General features: G+C 45.6%; 1 protein-coding gene across 3 annotated transcripts in view; it reads left to right on the top strand.

The window, feature by feature from the left end:
• Positions 1-15,947, top strand: part of TMEM67 (transmembrane protein 67) — a 93,178-nt gene extending 77,231 nt beyond the window's left edge. For all 3 annotated transcript variants that reach the window (XM_069731624.1, XM_069731625.1, XM_069731626.1), the window contains exons 26-28: positions 1,400-1,502; positions 15,450-15,592; positions 15,676-15,947. In XM_069731624.1, the coding sequence (XP_069587725.1) occupies positions 1,400-1,502; positions 15,450-15,592; positions 15,676-15,756 (327 nt within the window). In that variant the 3' untranslated portion in view covers positions 15,757-15,947. The remainder of the gene's footprint in view (positions 1-1,399; positions 1,503-15,449; positions 15,593-15,675) is intronic.
• Positions 15,948-19,684: the final 3,737 nt, after the last annotated feature.

A 19,684-nucleotide genomic window follows, 5' to 3' on the forward strand; every position in this document is an offset into this window, starting at 1 on the left:
CGGCCGGCAGTCACAGTGCTGGAAGCAGACTGCAAGGGACCTGACGGACACCAGAATGTAAGTATGTGCTGTTTGTTTTTTTTTAGTTTAACGCTTGTAACCAGGGTAAACATCGGGTAACTAAGCGCGGTCCTGCGCTTAGTTACCCGATGTTTACCCTGGTTACAAGCGAACGCATCGCATCGCTAGATCGGTGTCACACACACCGATCTAGCGATGACAGCGGGAGATCCAGCGATGAAAGAAAGTTCTAAACGATCTGCTACGACGTACGATTCTCAGCAGGATCCCTGATCGCTGCTGCGTGTCAGACACAGCGATATCGTAACGATATCGCTGGAACGTCACGAATCGTACCGTCGTAGCGATCGAAATGTTATAGTGTGACGGTACCCTTACACTGATAGTGTAATGTCTGCTACCTGCACACACAAATAATGAACAGTGAGCACGGCCAATGTCTAAATCAGAGCAAGTGGGAGACAAATTAAGAGATACAGAGGGTATATACGTTACACAGGTGCGGCAGAGCCGCAGGCAGCCATTGTCTATATTTTTATATTTCTATGGTGCCCTCCATACTATTCATATATATGGGGTGAAGGAGTAGTTATCTGTCAGGAGAAAACCAACTCCTCTGCCATGCTTGCTGCTGGGACAGGGTGCGTGAGAAAGGTGGAAGCCACCATACGAAAGTGCAGCAGGAGAAGCTGTATCAGATGGGGTGAGCCTGGTTTCGGTGATGGCGAGGAAGGAAAGTTTGGTAGTAACAAAAAGATCGTGGATGTAGGAAAGCTTGTTGCAGACAGAGCGAGTGTTCCACAGAGCTCCTGTTAGTGGGACTGGGGAAGCGGGGGCTGGGCAAATGGGCATAAGGTTAGACAGGTTACGGAAGTTTGTGATAGAGCGTGGATGGGAGGTAGAAATGACTGTGGGGATTTGGTGAGGAGTGCCAGGGTTTGGAGAGATATCACCAGCAGTGAGAAGGAGCAGAGAAAGTGTTATCAGGTGGGAGCAGGAGAGGGCATGAGGTGGCTGTCTGTGTTTGGAGACAGGATTGTATGTTGAGGAACAGTTCAGATGAGGAGGTATAATGTGAAAGCTGGAGGAGTGCTAGAGGTAGCCAAGCTCTGTATTTGTATTTCAAAATAAGAGCCCCATTCTGAGGATAAGACAATCGTTGATCCGCAATTTATCCCCCATTCTTTGGATAGGTGATTACGAGTTTAACCCTATTAGTATTATCTATATACAGTGCAGTAACATTGATTTCCAGGATGGGTCATAAATCTCTGCTGCCGTTTAACTAATACATGATTTGTTATTAAAAATGATAATTGTTTAAAGGCAAAACTGAAGAAGAGGTCTGATTGGTTTTTCTTTCTTGGGCTTATTACAGGCTTTTAAAGACATGGATTACTTTGTGAAAGACAAACTTCTTCTGGAACGAATCCTCAATATGGAGTTCATGGAGCCAATGGAAAGAAGTATATTTTACAGTGGTACGGACTTCATTTGTACAGATGGGATGAGGCTGGGGAGAAATCGCCAGAAATAAGTTCAAAGCCTTATCCTCCTGGAAAGGGGAAGGTTACAGCAAGATGATGCCACACAATGATTATTACAAGCATTTGCCCCCTTCCTGACTTCCTAGTCTTTTGCATGTTTGTCACTCTTAAATGTTTCAGATCACCAGACACATTTAAGTATTGGACAAAAATAACTCAAGTAAATACAAAATACAGTTTATAAATGAAGGTCTTTATTATTAAAGGAGAAAGAAATCCAAACCTGCAGGGCCCTGTGTGAAAAAAGTGATTGCCCCTATCTAATATATAATTGCCTAGAATACTACTTCCTGCAATTTGTGCCAACTTCCGTGGCTTTGTCCGGAGCTAATGTCCGGAGCTAATGTCCGGAGATAAGTGACGTCAACAGTGTCCAGTGTCTGATTGGTTGCCGCCTGCTGCGAGCGACCAATCAGAAACGTGCCGTACTGTGACACACTCCGCCCGCCATTTTGGTGTGATTTTTGAATTTTTACCTCACAGCAAGTTTCTACTGCGTGGAGGCGGGCCCAGTGACGTTGCTCTTCAAGCTCCTGCTGAATTTCGTCAAAAAAATGATAATACCATTTACCAAAACTATATATATTTAGTTGTGAAGTGGTTCAGTGACATTTTCACACCAATTTTGAACTTTTGTTTGGTGCCTATTATTTTTGTTCTTTCTTACTATTATTTATTAATTGTATTATTCTTACATTTGAATAAATAAAGTATATATGGATTCTAGACTCCCGATTCTTTAGAATCGGGCTGCCATCTAGTTCCTAATAACTGGTTGGGCCACCCTTAGCAGCAACTGCAATCAAGCATTTGCAGTAACTGACAATGAATCTTTTAGAACGCTCTGGAGGAATTTTTGCCCACTCATCTTTGCAGAATTGTTGTAATTCAGCCACATTGGAGGGTTTCCGAACATGAACTGGCTGTTTAGGGTCATGCCACTGCATCTCAATCGGATTAAAGTCATGACTATGACTAGACCACTGCAAAGTCTTAATATTGTTCTTCTTAAGTCATTCAGAGGTGGACTTGCTGGTGTGTTGTATCATAGTCCTGCTGCATAACCCAGGTGTGCTTCAACTTGAGGTCACAAACAGTTGGCCGGATATTCTCCTTCAAAATTTCTTGGTATACAGCAGAATTCATGGTTCCATTTACAACAACAAGTCTGCCAGGTCCTGAAGCATTGAAACAGCCCCAGACCATCACACTACCACCACTATATTTTACCGTTGGTATGATGTTTCTTTTCTGAATTGCTGTGTTACTTCTCCACCAGATGTACTGAGACATGCACCTTCCAAAAAGTTTAGATTCTGTCTTCCAAAACACTTGGGGATCATCAAGAGGTTTTCTGGCAAAACTGAGATGACTCTTTATCTTCCTATTGCTCAGCAGTGGTTTCATTTTGGAACTCAGCCATGCAGGCCATATTTGCAGTCTCTTTTTTATGGTGGAGTCATGAACACTAACCTTAGCTGAGGCAAGTGAGGCCTGCAGATCTTTGGATGTTGTGGGATCTTTTGTGACTTGGATGAGTCGTTGCAACGCTCTTGTAATTTTGATCGGCCTGTCTCTCCTGGGAAGGTTCACCACTGTTCAATGTTTTCGCCATTTGTGGATAATGGCTGTTGTGAACTCCGCTCTTGGGCTCCCTCCGGTGGTTGTAAGTGGCACTTTTGTGAGTTCGGCTCTTGGGCTCCCTCTTGTGGTTTCAAGTGGTATGGCTGCTCCTTGGAGTTAGCTGTCATCAGCTGCCTCCACTTATCGTCTCTTCTGCTCGGCTATTTAGGCCTGGCTCTTTCTTCAGCCAGTGCCACTTGTAAATGGTTCCTGGTTGGATTCACATCTCTTTGGATTTCCCTGTTATCCTGACCAGTTCAGCTAAGCTAAGTTTTTGCTTGCGCTTTTCTGTTCAGATTGTGGACTTATCCGTTCAGTACTTTCTATGTTTGTCCAGCGTTATCAGTATGAGTTAATTCTGTCTTGCTGGAAGCTCTGGGAAGCAGATTTACCCTCCACACCTTTAGTCAGGTGTGGAGATTTTTTTGTAAACTCTGCGTGGATTTTTGCAGTGTTTTATACTGACCGCACAGTATTCCATCCTGTCCTATCTATCAAGCTAGACTGGCCTCCTGTGCTCATCCTGGTTTCATTCTGTGTATGTCTTTTTCCTCTCCACTCACAGTCATTATTTGTGGGGGGCTAATCTATCCTTTGGGAATTTTCTCTGAGGCAAGATAGTTTTCCTGCTTCTGTCTTTAGGGGTAGTTAGCTCTTAGGCTGTGACGAGATGCCTAGGGAGAGTTAGGAGCATTCCACGGCTACTTCTAGTGTTGTGTTGAGCTTAGGGACTGCGGTCAGTACAGTTACCACTTCCTTCAGAGCTCGTTCCATGTTGACCATCATAACAGTACAAGTGGCCAAAAATGAATTAAATGCATCTCAAAAGAAGGAAAAGAAAGTTCTGAACCATTTTTTTTTCCTGTGCTCTGGTTTGTCTTTTTTTTCCTCTTGATATCTGAGTGGTTCAGGATTTATGCTTTGGCATGGATGTTCAGGGTTTGTTTTCTCGTGTGGATCAACTTGCTGCAAGAGTACAGAGTATCCAGGACTATGTTGTCCAGACTCCGGCTTTAGAGCCTAGAATTCCTACTCCTGATTTGTTTTTTGGGGACAGATCCAAGTTTTTGAACTTTAAAAATAACTGCAGATTGTTTTTTGCTTTGAAACCCCGTTCTTCTGGTGATCCCATTCAGCAAGTAAAAATCATCATATCCTTGCTGCGTGGTGACCCTCAAGACTGGGCTTTTTCTCTTGAAACAGGGGATCCGGCATTATTGAATGTTGATGCATTTTTTTCAAGCACTCGGATTATTGTATGACGAACCTAATTCTGTGGATCATGCAGAAAAAAACCCTGTTGGCCTTGTGCCAAGGTCAGGAAGCGGCAGAGTTATACTGCCAGAAATTTAGAAAATGGTCTGTGCTCACTAAATGGAATGAAGAGGCTCTGGCTGCTATTTTCAGAAAAGGTCTTTCTGAAGCCCTTAAAGATGTTATGGTGGGCTTTCCTACGCCTGCCGATTTGAGCGAATCTATGTCTCTAGCCATTCAGATCGATCGGCGTCTGCGCGAGTGCAAAGCTGTGCACCATATGGCAGTATCCTCTGAGCAGAGTCCAGAACCTATGCAATATGATAGGATTTTGACTAGAACAGAACGGCAGGAATTCAGACGTCAGAATAGGCTGTGTTTTTACTGTGGTGATTCTGCTCATGTTATCTCTGATTGCCCTAAGCGTACTAAGAGAGTCGCTAGGTCTGTTACCATTAGTACTATGCAGCCTAAATTTCTCTTATCTGTGACCCTGATTTGCTCATTGTCGTCCTTTTCTGTCATGGCATTTGTGGATTCAGGCGCTGCCCTGAACTTAATGGACTTAGAATTCGCCAGGCGCTGTGGTTTTTCCTTGCAGCCTTTGCAGAGCCCTATTCCTTTGAGGGGTATTGATGCTACACCCTTGGCCAAGGATAAACCTCAGTACTGGACACAGATGACTATGTACATGGCTCCAGCACATCAGGAAGATTGCCGTTTTCTGGTGTTGCATAACCTGCATGATGTTGTTGTATTGGGTTTTCCATGGTTACAGGAACATAATCCGGTGCTGGATTTGAAAACTATGTCGGTGACCAGTTGGGGTTGTCAAGGGGTACATAGTGACGTTCCTTTGATGTCAATTTCCTCTTCCCCCCTCTTCTGAGGTCCCTGAGTTTTTGTCGGATTTACAGGATGTATTTGATGAGCCTAAGTCCAGTTCCCTTCCTCCGCACAGGGACTGTGATTGTGCTATTAACTTGATTCCTGGTTGCAAGTTCCCTAAGGGCCGACTGTTCAATCTGTCTGTGCCAGAGATTGCCGCCATGCAGAGTTAAGTCAAGGAGTCTTTGGAGAAGGGGCATATTCGGCCCTCTTCGTCACCATTGGGAGCAGGTTTCTTTTTTGTTGCTAAGAAGGATGGCTCCTTGAGACCCTGTATTGATTATCGTCTTCTTAATAAGATCACGGTCAAATTCCAATACCCCTTGCCTTTGCTTACTGATTTGTTTGCTCAGATTAAGGGGGCTAGTTGGTTTACTAAGATTGACCTCCGAGGGGCATATAATCTTGTTCGTATTAAACAGGGTGACGAATGGAAAACTGCATTTAATACGCCCGAAGGCCATTTTGAATACCTTGTGATGCCATTTGGGCTCTCTAATGCTCCATCTGTGTTCCAGTCTTTCATGCATGATATTTTCCGCAATTATCTTGATAAATTCATGGTCGTATATTTGGATGATATTTTGATTTTTTCCGATGATTGGGAGTCTCATATGAAGCAGGTCAGGATGGTGTTCCAGATCCTTCGTGATAATGCTTTGTTTGTGAAGGGGTCTAAGTGCCTATTCGGAGTTCAGAAGGTCTCTTTTTTGGGTTTTATTTTTTTCTCCCTCGTCTATAGAAATGGATCCTGTTAAGGTCCAAGCTATTCATGACTGGATCCAACCCACATCTGTGAAGGGCCTTCAAAAATTTTTGGGCTTTGCTAATTTCTATCGCCGTTTCATTGCCAACTTTTCCAGTGTGGTTAAGCCCCTTACTGATTTGACGAAGAAAGGCGCTGATGTGACGAATTGGTCCTCTGAGGCTGTTGAGGCCTTTCAGGAGCTTAAACGCCAATTTACTTCTGTCCCTGTGTTGCGTCAGCCGGATGTTTCTCTTCCTTTTCAGGTTGAGGTCGACGCTTCTGAGATTGGGGCAGGGGCCGTTTTGTCTCAGAAGGAGTCTGATGGTTCTTTGATGAAACCGTGTGCTTTTTTTTCCAGAAAGTTTTCGCCTGCGGAACGCAATTATGATGTCGGCAATCGGGAGTTGTTGGCTATGAAGTGGGCGTTTGAGGAGTGGCGACATTGGCTTGAGGGAGCTAAACACCGTGTTGTGGTCCTGACCGATCATAAGAATCTGATTTACCTCGAGTCGGCCAAGCGGCTGAATCCTAGACAGGCTCGATGGTCCCTGTTTTTCTCCCGTTTTGATTTTGTGGTCTCGTATCTTCCGGGATCTAAGAATGTTAAGGCTGATGCCCTCTCTAGGAGTTTTTCACCTGATTCTCCTGGAGTCCTTGAGCCGGTTGGCATTCTTAAGGAGGGGGTGATTCTTTCTGCTATCTCCCCTGATTTGCGGCGGGTGCTTCAGGAATTTCAGGCTGATAGGCCTGACCGCTGTCCAGTGGGGAAGCTGTTTGTTCCTGATAGATGGAAAAGTAAGGTAATTTCTGAGGTTCATTATTCAGTGTTGGCTGGTCATCCTGGGATTTTTGGTACCAGAGATTTGGTTGCTAGGTCCTTTTGGTGGCCTTCCTTGTCGCGCGATGTGCGTGCTTTTGTGCAGTCCTGTGGGACTTGCGCCCGGGCCAAGCCTTGCTGTTCCTGCGCTAGTGGGTTGCTTTTGCCTTTGCCGGTCCCTGAGAGGCCCTGGACGCATATGTCCATGGATTTTATTTCGTATCTTCCTGTTTCCCAGAAGATGTCTGTTATCTGGGTTGTTTGTGACCGGTTCTCTAAAATGGTCCATCTGGTACCTTTGCCTAAGTTGCCTTCCTCCTCAGATCTGGTTCCATTATTTTTTCAGCATGTGGTTCGTTTGCATGGCATTCCGGAGAATATTGTGTCTGACAGAGGTTCTCAGTTTGTCTCTAGATTTTGGCGGGCCTTTTGTGCTAGGATGGGCATTGATTTGTCTTTTTCTTCGGCGTTTCATCCTCAGACTAATGGCCAAACTGAGCGAACTAATCAGACCTTGGAGACCTATTTGAGATGCTTTGTGTCTGCTGATCAGGATGATTGGGTGTCTTTCTTGCCGTTGGCCGAGTTTGCCCTTAATAATCGGGCTAGTTCGGCTACTTTGGTTTCACCTTTCTTTTGTAATTTTGGTTTTCATCCTCGTTTTTCTTCTGGGCAGGTTGAGCCTTCTGATTGTCCTGGTGTTGATTCTGTGGTGGACAGGCTGCAGCAGATTTGGACTCATGTGGTGGACAATTTGACGTCTCAGGAAAGGGCTCAACGTTTTGCTAACCGCCGTCGGTGTGTTGGTCCCCGGCTTCGTGTGGGGGATTTGGTTTGGTTGTCTTCTCGTCATGTTCCTATGAAGGTTTCTTCCCCTAAGTTTAAGCCTCGGTTTATTGGTCCTTATAAAATTTCTGAAAATATTAATCCGGTGTCTTTTCGTTTGGCTCTTCCAGCCTCTTTTGCCATTCATAATGTTTTCCATAGATCTTTGTTGCGGAGATATGTGGTGCCCGTTGTTCCCTCGGTTGACCCTCCTGCCCCGGTGTTGGTTGAGGGAGAGTTGGAATATGAGGTTGAGAAGATTTTGGATTCTCGGTTTTCGAGGCGGAGGCTTCAGTATCTTGTCAAGTGGAAGGGTTATGGCCAGGAGGATAATTCTTGGGTTGTTGACTCCGATGTCCATGCTACCGATTTGGTTCGTGCTTTTCATTTGGCTCGTCCTGATGGGCCTGGGGGCTCTGGTGAGGGTTCGGTGACCCCTCCTCAAGAGGGGGGTACTGTTGTGAATTCCGCTCTTAGGCTCCCTCCGGTGGTTGTAAGTGGCACTTTTGTGAGTTCGGCTCTTGGGCTCCCTCTTGTGGTTTCAAGTGGCATGGCTGCTCCTTGGAGTTAGCTGTCATCAGCTGCCTCCACTTATCGTCTCTTCTGCTCGGCTATTTAGGCCTGGCTCTTTCTTCAGCCAGTGCCACTTGTAAATCGTTCCTGGTTGGATTCACATCTCTTTGGATTTCCCTGTTATCCTGACCAGTTGTTGTGAATTCTGTGGCAGAGCTCCCTCCTGTGGTCACAAGTGGTACTTCGGCTGATTCTCTCTGTGAGCTTCCGTTGGTGGAGGAGAGTGGTACTGCGGCTTCTGAGTTTCCTTCCTCAGGTGATGTGGTGAAGTCGTTAGGTGCTGCTCTATTTAACTCCACCTAGTGCTTTGATCCTGGCCTCCAGTCAATGTTCTAGTATTGGACCTGTTTCCTCCTGGATCGTTCCTGTGGCCTGCTGCTCTGCATAGCTAAGTTCCGCTTTTGCTATTTGTTTGCTGTTTTTTTCTGTCCAGCTTGCTTATTTGTTTTTTCTTGCTTGCTGGAAGCTCTGGGACGCAGAGGGTGTACCTCCGTGCCGTTAGTTCGGTACAGAGGGTCTTTTTGCCCCCTTTGCGTGGTTGTTTGTAGGGTTTTGTGTTGACCGCAAAGTTACCTTTCCTATCCTCGCTCTGTTCAGAAAGTCGGGCCTCACTTTGCTAAATCTATTTCATCTCTACGTTTGTCTTTTCATCTTAACTCACAGTCATTATCTGTGGGGGCTGCCTTTTCCTTTGGGGTATTTCTCTGAGGCAAGGTAGGCTTATTTTCTATCTTCAGGCTAGCTAGTTTTTCAGGCTGTGCCGAGTTGCATAGGGAGCGTTAGGCGCAATCCACGGCTGCCTCTAGTGTGCTTGGAGAGGATTAGGGATTGTGGTCAGCAGAGTTCCCACGTCTCAGAGCTCGTTCTATGTTTTTGGGTTATTGTCAGGTCACCGTATGTGCTCTGACTTCTATGTCCATTGTGGTACTGAATTACCAGATCATAACAGTACTGGAGGCCCAAAGTACTAATGATTCTCAATAGAGGGAAAAAAGAAGTTCTGAGACCATTTTTTTTCTCTGCACTGTGTTTTGCCTTTTTTTTCCCCTAGACATTTGGGTGGTTCAGGACACAGGTGTAGCGATGGACATTAAAGGTCTGTCTTCATGTGTGGATCAGCTCACGGCAAGAGTACAAAATATTCAAGACTTTGTGGTTCAGAATTCTATGTTAGAACCAAGAATTCCTATTCCTGATTTGTTTTTTGGAGATAGAACTAAATTTCTGAGTTTCAAAAATAATTGTAAACTATTTCTGGCTTTGAAACCTCGCTCCTCTGGTGACCCAGTTCAACAAGTTAGGATCATTATTTCTTTTTTACGTGGCGACCCTCAGGACTGGGCATTTTCTCTTGCGTCAGGAGATCCTGCATTAAGTAATATCGATGCGTTTTTCCTGGCTTTCGGATTGCTGTACGATGAACCTAATTCAGTGGATCAGGCAGAGAAAAATTTGCTGGCTCTGTGTCAGGGTCAGGATGAGATAGAGGTATATTGTCAGAAATTTAGAAAGTGGTCCGTACTCACTCAATGGAATGAAGGTGCGCTCGCAGCTATTTTCAGAAAGGGTCTCTCTGAAGCCCTTAAAGATGTCATGGTGGGATTTCCTATGCCTGCTGGTCTGAATGAGTCTATGTCTTTGGCCATTCAGATCGGTCGACGCTTGCGTGAGCGTAAATCTGTGCACCATTTGGCGGTATTATCTGAGCATAAACCTGAGCCTATGCAGTGCGATAGGACTTTGACCAGAGTTGAACGGCAAGAACACAGACGTCTGAATGGGCTGTGTTTCTACTGTGGTGATTCCACTCATGCTATCTCTGATTGTCCTAAGCGCACTAAGCGGTTCGCTAGGTCTGCCACCATTGGTACGGTACAGTCAAAATTTCTTTTGTCCGTTACCTTGATCTGCTCTTTGTCATCTTATTCTGTCATGGCATTTGTGGATTCAGGCGCTGCCCTGAATTTGATGGACTTGGAGTATGCTAGGCGTTGTGGGTTTTTCTTGGAGCCCTTGCAGTGTCCTATTCCATTGAGAGGAATTGATGCTACGCCTTTGGCCAAGAATAAGCCTCAGTACTGGACCCAGCTGACCATGTGCATGGCTCCTGCACATCAGGAGGTTATTCGCTTTCTGGTGTTGCATAATCTGCATGATGTGGTCGTGTTGGGGTTGCCGTGGCTACAAGTCCATAATCCAGTATTAGATTGGAAATCCATGTCTGTGTACAGCTGGGGTTGTCAGGGGGTACATGATGTCCCATTTCTGTCTATTTCGTCATCCACCCCTTCTGAGGTTCCAGAGTTCTTGTCTGATTACCGGGATGTATTTGATGAGCCCAAGTCCGATACCCTACCTCCGCATGGGGATTGTGATTGTGCTATCGATTTGATTCCTGGTAGTAAATTCCCAAAGGGTCGACTGTTTAATTTATCTGTGCCTGAGCACGCCGCTATGCGGAGTTACGTGAAGGAGTCCTTGGAGAAGGGGCATATTCGCCCGTCATCGTCGCCATTAGGAGCAGGGTTCTTTTTTGTGGCCAAGAAGGATGGTTCGCTGAGACCTTGTATAGATTACCGCCTTCTAAATAAGATCACGGTTAAATTTCAGTACCCCTTGCCGTTGTTATCTGATTTGTTTGCTCGGATTAAGGGGGCTAGTTGGTTCACCAAGATAGATCTTCGTGGTGCGTATAATCTTGTGCGTATTAAGCGAGGCGATGAATGGAAAACTGCATTTAATACGCCCGAGGGCCATTTTGAGTATCTAGTAATGCCATTCGGACTTGCCAATGCTCCATCAGTGTTTCAGTCCTTTATGCATGACATCTTCCGAGAGTACCTGGATAAATTCCTGATTGTGTACTTGGATGACATTTTGATCTTCTCGGATGATTGGGAGTCTCATGTGAAGCAGGTCAGAACGGTGTTTCAGGTCCTGCGTGCTAATTCTTTGTTTGTGAAGGGATCAAAGTGTCTCTTTGGGGTTCAGAAGGTTTCATTTTTGGGGTTCATCTTTTCCCCTTCTACTATCGAGATGGACCCTGTTAAGGTCCAAGCCATCCATGATTGGACTCAGCCGACATCTCTGAAAAGTCTGCAAAAGTTCCTGGGATTTGCTAATTTTTATCGTCGCTTCATCTGCAATTTTTCTAGTATTGCTAAACCATTGACCGATTTGACCAAGAAGGGTGATGATGTGGTCAATTGGTCTTCTGCTGCTGTGGAAGCTTTTCAAGAGTTGAAGCGTCGTTTTTCTTCTGCCCCTGTGTTGTGTCAACCAGATGTTTCGCTTCCATTCCAGGTCGAGGTTGATGCTTCTGAGATTGGAGCAGGGGCTGTTTTGTCGCAGAGAAGTTCTGATTGCTCGGTGATGAAACCATGCGCCTTCTTTTCCAGGAAGTTTTCGCCTGCTGAGCGAAATTATGATGTTGGCAATCGAGAGTTGCTGGCCATGAAGTGGGCATTCGAGGAGTGGCGTCATTGGCTTGAAGGAGCTAAGCATCGCGTGGTGGTCTTGACTGATCATAAGAACTTGACTTATCTCGAGTCTGCCAAGCGGTTGAATCCTAGACAGGCTCGTTGGTCGCTGTTTTTTGCCCGTTTTGACTTTGTGATTTCGTACCTTCCGGGCTCTAAAAATGTGAAGGCGGATGCTCTGTCTAGGAGTTTTGTGCCCGACTCTCCGGGTTTGTCTGAGCCGGCGGGTATTCTCAAAGAGGGAGTAATTGTGTCTGCCATCTCCCCTGATTTGCGGCGGGTGCTGCAAAAATTTCAGGCTAATAAACCTGATCGTTGCCCAGCGGAGAAACTGTTTGTCTCTGATAGGTGGACGAATAACGTTATCTCTGAGGTTCATTGTCATCCTGGAATCTTTGGTACCAGAGAGTTAGTGGCTAGATCCTTTTGGTGGCCATCTCTGTCGCGGGATGTGCGTTCTTTTGTGCAGTCCTGTGGGATTTGTGCTCGGGCTAAGCCCTGCTGTTCTCGTGCCAGTGGGTTGCTTTTGCCCTTGCCGGTCCCGAAGAGGCCTTGGACACATATCTCTATGGATTTTATTTCAGATCTTACCGTCTCTCAAAAAATGTCAGTCATTTGGGTGGTTTGTGATCGCTTCTCTAAGATGGTCCATTTGGTACCCTTGTCTAAATTACCTTCCTCCTCTGATTTGGTGCCATTGTTCTTCCAGCATGTGGTTCGTTTACATGGCATTCCAGAGAATATCGTTTCTGACAGAGGTTCCCAGTTTGTTTCGAGGTTTTGGTGAGCCTTTTGTGCTAGGATGGGCATTGACTTGTCTTTTTCCTCGGCTTTCCATCCTCAGACTAATGGCCAGATCGAACGAACCAATCAGACCTTGGAAACATATCTGAGATGCTTTGTTTCTGCGGATCAGGATGACTGGGTGTCCTTTTTGCCTTTGGCTGAGTTCGCCCTTAATAATCGGGCCAGCTCGGCTACCTTGGTTTCGCCGTTTTTCTGCAACTCTGGGTTACATCCTCGTTTCTCTTCAGGGCAGGTTGAGTCTTCGGACTGTCCTGGTGTGGATACTGTGGTGGACAGGTTGCAGCAGATTTGGACTCATGTAGTGGACAATTTGACCTTGTACCAGGAGAAGGCTCAACGTTTCGCTAATCGCAGACGCTGTGTGGGTTCCCGACTTTGTGTTGGGGATTTGGTTTGGTTATCGTCTCGTCATATTCCTATGAAGGTTTCCTCTCCTAAGTTTAAACCTCGTTTCATTGGTCCGTATAGGATTTCTGAGGTTCTTAATCCTGTGTCTTTTCGTCTGACCCTTCCAGATTCTTTTTCCATTCATAACGTATTCCATAGGTCGTTGTTGCGGAGATACGTGGCACCTATGGTTCCATCTGTTGATCCTCCTGCCCCGGTTTTGGTGGAGGGGGAGTTGGAGTATATTGTGGAGAAGATTTTGGATTCTCGTGTTTCAAGACGGAAACTCCAGTATCTGGTTAAGTGGAAGGGTTATGCTCAGGAAGATAATTCCTGGGTCTTTGCCTCTGATGTCCATGCTCCCGATCTTGTTCGTGCCTTTCATATGGCTCATCCTGGTCGTCCTGGGGGCTCTGGTGAGGGTTCGGTGACCCCTCCTCAAGGGGGGGTTACTGTTGTGAATTCTGTGGCAGAGCTCCCTCCTGTGGTCACAAGTGGTACTTCGGCTGATTCTCTCTGTGAGCTTCCGTTGGTGGAGGAGAGTGGTACTTCGGCTTCTGAGTTTCCTTCCTCAGGTGATGTGGTGAAGTCGTTAGGTGCTGCTCTATTTAACTCCACCTAGTGCTTTGATCCTGGCCTCCAGTCAATGTTCTAGGATTGGACCTGTTTCCTCCTGGATCATTCCTGTGGCCTGCTGCTCTGCATAGCTAAGTTCCGCTTTTGCTATTTGTTTGCTGTTTTTTTCTGTCCAGCTTGCTTATTTGTTTTTTCTTGCTTGCTGGAAGCTCTGGGACGCAGAGGGTGTACCTCCGTGCCGTTAGTTCGGTACGGAGGGTCTTTTTGCCCCCTTTGCGTGGTTGTTTGTAGGGTTTTGTGTTGACCGCAGAGTTACCTTTCCTATCCTCGCTCTGTTCAGAATGTCGGGCCTCACTTTGCTAAATCTATTTCATCTCTACGTTTGTCTTTTCATCTTAACTCACAGTCATTATATGTGGGGGCTGCCTTTTCCTTTGGGGTATTTCTCTGAGGCAAGGTAGGCTTATTTTCTATCTTCAGGCTAGCTAGTTTCTCAGGCTGTGCCGAGTTGCATAGGGAGCGTTAGGCGCAATCCACGGCTGCCTCTAGTGTGGTTGGAGAGGATTAGGGATTGCGGTCAGCAGAGTTCCCACGTCTCAGAGCTCGTTCTATGTTTTTGGGTTATTGTCAGGTCACTGTATGTGCTCTGACTTCTATGTCCATTGTGGTACTGAATTACCAGATCATAACACCAGTTCAGCTAAGCTAAGTTTTTGCTTGCGCTTTTCTGTTCACAGATTGTGGACTTATCCGTTCAGTGCTTTCTATGTTTGTCCAGCGTTATCAGTATGAATTAATTCTGTCTTGCTGGAAGCTCTGGGAAGCAGATTTACCCTCCACACCTTTAGTCAGGTGTGGAGATTTTTTTGTAAACTCTGCGTGGATTTTTGCAGTGTTTTATACTGACCGCACAGTATTCCATCCTGTCCTATCTATCAAGCTAGACTGGCCTCCTGTGCTCATCCTGGTTTCATTCTGTGTAGGTCTTTTTCCTCTCCACTCAGTCATTATTTGTGGGGAGCTAATCTATCCTTTGGGAATTTTCTCTGAGGCAAGATAGTTTTCCTGCTTCTGTCTTTAGGGGTAGTTAGCTCTTAGGCTGTGATGAGATGCCTAGGGAGAGTTAGGAGCATTCCACGGCTACTTCTAGTGTTGTGTTGAGCTTAGGGACTGCGGTCAGTACAGTTACCACTTCCTTCAGAGCTCATTCCATGTTGCTCCTAGACCACCGTATCATAACAAATGGCTCTCACTGTGGTTCGCTGGAGTCCCAAAGCTTAAGAATGGCTTTATAACCTTTCCAGACTGATAGATCTCAACTAATTTGTTTCTCATTTGTTCCAGAATTTCTTTGCATCTCGGCATGATGTTTAGCTTTTGAGGAATTTTTTGTGTACTTCAGTTTGTCAGGCAGGTTCTGTTTAAGTGATTTCTTGATTGAGAACAAATGTAGCAGTAATCAGGCCTGGGTGTGGCTGGGAAATTTGAATTCTACTTCCCAAAGACGTGATAAACCACAATTTATGTTTTAAAGAGGGGGGCAATCACTTTTTCACACAGGGCCCTGTATGTTTGGATTACTTTTTACCTTAATAATAAAGACCTTCATTTAAAAACTGTATTTTGTGTTTACTTGTATTATCTGTATCTAATATTTAAAATTTGTTTGGTGATCTGAAACATTTAAGTGTGACAAACATGCAAAAGAATAGGAAATCAGGAAGGGTTTAAACATTTTTCACACAACTGTATGTGGTCAGCTCGTATGTGGAACTGCCCACAGTTGAGTACTAGTAGGTTCTATACTTGACATAACCCCTTCACTGACATTACCGTTCTTGGCATGTTAACTACCTAAAGATGTAATTTTCCTTTTTCCTTTCCATTTTGTTGTCCTCCCATAGATGAGACTCACTCCTTCAGTGACGTCCTCTTCTACGGTCACGAATCGACACTCCTCATCTTTGATACTCTCGTCTTCTGCATTGTTGATATCATGTCTCAAAACTTTGTTCTGGCTGCGATTATCACCTATCTGCAACAAGAAGTAAGTCTATTTTTTGCCAACATTATAAAATACTAAATTGTATTTAACTTTTATTTTGTAATGTATTTTTTTTTTCTACCCAGTGTTTCCGGCGTATTCGTGGTGCTGTAGGGCAGAAGAATTTGGCATCCAAAACCCTTATTGATGAAAGATTTTTGATTTAGGCAAATTCCATGAATTTCTACTAGTTGAAGTCTCAGCATGGTTCACTGTAACCATTCTTACAAGTATTACTTTTATATAAGACATAAAATATATTTTTTAATGGACTGAAGTGTTTTATATTTCTGTGCCTATTAGGCGTATTCTTGTACATATAAAATAAACCATTTTGTACCACGTGTTTATTACTGAATGAGAGTACTTCTATTTTGTTCTAGCTGGCACATAAAAGGACTGGTTGTTTCAATTCAGACTGCTTCATCCTTCTATCCTTCAACATCATCTTTCTGAGTGGAGGATCAGACAACTATAATCTGTTTAAAGAAGCGTTCCCATCAAAATTTTTATTCTGATAATATATTGCAATCATCATATTATATACCACTGTGTACTTACAATTGCTCATTTTGCCTTTCTACCCAGCTAATTCTGCTCTTTTCCATTAGGTCTATGACATCACGCGATTAAAAACTGACTAGCTGAATCCTTCTAAGCTCTGTGTAGAAACAGGAGGTCAATTTTCCCTGCATGACTCATGCAAAAGTCTCTAATTAGGGGGAAGAGGGAACAGCACAGTCAACAGTTGGAAGAGGGAAATGGTAAATGCAGGGAAAAGAGACTTCCTGTTTCAACATAGAGCAGAGAAAAGAGAAGAATTAGCTGGGTAGAGAGGCAAAATGAGCAATTGTAAGTACACAGTGCTGTATAATATGATGATTGCAATATATTAAGAGAATAAAAACTTTGATGGGAGGAGGAGGGCTTCTTTAAAGGGCTTTTAGACATTTAGGCCCCGACGTCTTGTACATGTAAGTACTCGGGCAGAAATCCGAGAGTGGACCCTCTGGGTCGTGACTCTAGAGCCCCCGGGGTCGAGCGGACCAGATGGAATCACCCCCTATACAGGGAGTGTTAGGAGCAGGACCTCGGGGGAATGGAGACACAACAGCTAGAGCCAAAGGGGCGACCCAAGATAAAGAAGGAAACCAAAGGCTAAAAGGATGGCAGGGAATAATAGGAAAACAAGACTTAACTGAAAATGACTGGAACACGGAACGGCAGAACACAGCAGGAACACGGACTGACAGGACTCAGCAGGAACACGGACCGGAAGGACTCAGCAGGAACACGGGCTGGCAGAACACAGCAGGAACACGGACTAGCAGGATACAGCAGGAACACGGACTGGCAGGATACAGCAGGAACACGGACTGGCAGGATACAGCAGGAACACGGACTGGCAGTATACAACAGGAACACGGACTGGCAGGATACAGCAGGAACACGGACTGGCAGGACACAGCAGGAACACGGACAGGCAGGACACAGCAGGAACACGGACTGGCAGGATACAGCAGGAACACGAACAGGCAGGACACAGCAGGAACACGGACAGGCAAGACACAGCAGGAACACGGGCTGGCAGGACACTAAGACAAAGTAAAGACTGGGCTGAGAGAAGACACTGGTGCAGGGGAGCCTAGGGCATAGGGACACTGACGGCAGACAGTGCACCTACAAAGCAAAGGCGTCTTACCTAGGGAGACGCCGGGAAGAAATACCCGATGGGCGCCGCCATGTTGGGGCGGAGCCACCGGGTCGCGACCTCCCAGAAGGCTCTGCGATGGAGGAGACGCGACCGCGCATGCGCAGAGGGACCGGACGCCGTGAGCCGGCAAAGGAGGAAGCAGAGCGGCACTGGACAGGAACGCGAGTGCGCAGAGGGACGGGAGAAGCCGGGTAAGTATGCGCAGCGTGCGCAGCGTACGTAACAGTACCCCCCTCCTTAGTCCCCCTCTTTTTAAGGCTAGAAAGGAATCTTTTCATGATAAGAGGAGCATTGATGTTCTCTCGGGGCTCCCAGGACCTCTCCTCAGGGCCAAATCCCTCCCAATCAATCAAAAAATAAGTTTTACCCCTAACTACCTTTTTGGCAAGAATGTCTTTAACATTAAAGATTCCATCAGAAGTACAGAGCTGAGGAGAGGAAGAGGTAGTGGAGTGAAAACGATTAAAGACTGCAGGCTTGAGAAGAGACACATGGAAGGCATTGGGAATGCGTAAAGAGGCAGGCAACTTCAACTTATAAGAAACATCATTAATGCGACTCAAGATAGGAAAAGGACCAATATAGCGGGGACCCAGTTTGCAAGAGGGAATTTTAAGCTTGATATAGCGAGAGGAAAGCCAAACTTTATCACCCGGAGAATATGGCGGAGCATCCAAACGCCTTTTGTCAGCAAACTTTTTCATATTAAGGCTAGCTTTCTCAAGAGCCACTTTGGTCTCACTCCAAATCGTAGAGAATTCCCGGGACAAGAAATCCGCTGCCGGTACCCCCGAGGAAAGAGAAACAGGAAGAGGAATGTTCGGATGTTGACCATAGACTACAAAAAAGGGGGTTTTGGAGGAAGACTCGCTGGGAAGATTGTTATATGAGAATTCGGCCCAGGAGAGAAGAGAGACCCAGTCATCTTGGTGTGCATTGGAGAAATGTCGCAGATATGTAGTCAGGACTTGATTAACTCGCTCCACCTGTCCGTTGGACTGAGGGTGATAGGCGGAAGAAAAGTCCAAGTTAACCTTTAATAGACTGCAGAGAGCTCTCCAAAAACGTGAGGTAAATTGTACTCCACGGTCTGAGACGATATGATGAGGAAAACCATGAAGACGGAAGACTTGGTGTAAACAGATCTCTGCCAACTCAGGAGCGGAAGGCAGACCAGGTAATGCGATGAAGTGAACCATCTTGGAGAACCGATCTACAACAACCAAGATGACAGAGCAATTCGAGGAACAAGGTAGATCAGTGATGAAGTCCATAGCTATATGACTCCAAGGAACGGAAGGCACAGGCAGAGGATGCAGGAGACCGGAAGGAAGCTGCCTAGGGACTTTATTTTTTGCACAAGAAGGACAAGAAGCGATGAATTTGGTGATGTCTTGTCGGAGAGATGGCCACCAGTAATGCCGAGAGATAAGAGAAAGTGTCTTCTTGACTCCTACGTGACCTGCAATTTTGGAGGAGTGACCCCAACGTAAAACTCTCTCCTTGTCTTGGTTAGCCACAAGAGTCTTGCCAGGAGGAGTTGAAATCACTCTTAGAGGAGCAAGAGTGACGATCTTCGCAGGATCAATGATGTGAGCCGGAGAATCCTCTAGGTCCAGAGGCTGAAAGGATCTTGAAAGAGCATCTGCTTTGACATTCTTATTTCCGGGTCGGAAATGAAGTTCAAATTCGAATCGTCCGAAGAATAAAGACCATCTGGCCTGTCGTGGATTTAGTCTTTGGGCAGATTGAATATAGGCCAGATTCTTGTGGTCTGTGTAAATGGTGAATGGATGAAGAGCCCCCTCAAGGAGATAACGCCATTCCTCCAAGGCTAGCTTGATAGCCAAAAGTTCTTTATCTCCAATAGAGTAGTTACGCTCAGGAGCGGAAAAGGTTTTGGAAAAAAAACCACAAGTCACCAAACGTCCGGACGAGGATCTTTGCAAAAGTACAGCACCAGCTCCAATAGAGGATGCGTCGACCTCAAGGACAAACGGTCTATTAGCATCAGGACGATGAAGCACAGGGGCCGTAGCGAAGCTTTGTTTAAGAGACAGAAAGGACTCTTCAGCCTCAGGGGTCCAAAGACTGGAGTTGACTCCCTTGCGAACTAGAGCAGAGATAGGCTTGGTCATGGAAGAAAAATGAGGAGTAAATTGTCTATAGTAGTTGGCAAAGCCAAGAAAACGTTGGATTGCTTTTGTTCCAAGAGGACGAGGCCAATTCAGGACAGCAGAAACCTTCTCTGGATCCATCTCTAAGCCAGATCTTGAGACAATATATCCCAGGAAGGGAAGAGAAGATTGTTCAAAGACGCACTTCTCAATCTTAGCGAACAGATGATTCTCTCTTAGCCTTTGCAGAACACGACGGACATC

This window comes from Ranitomeya imitator, chromosome 6, assembly GCF_032444005.1.
Source record: "Ranitomeya imitator isolate aRanImi1 chromosome 6, aRanImi1.pri, whole genome shotgun sequence".
Lineage (NCBI taxonomy): Eukaryota > Metazoa > Chordata > Amphibia > Anura > Dendrobatidae > Ranitomeya > Ranitomeya imitator.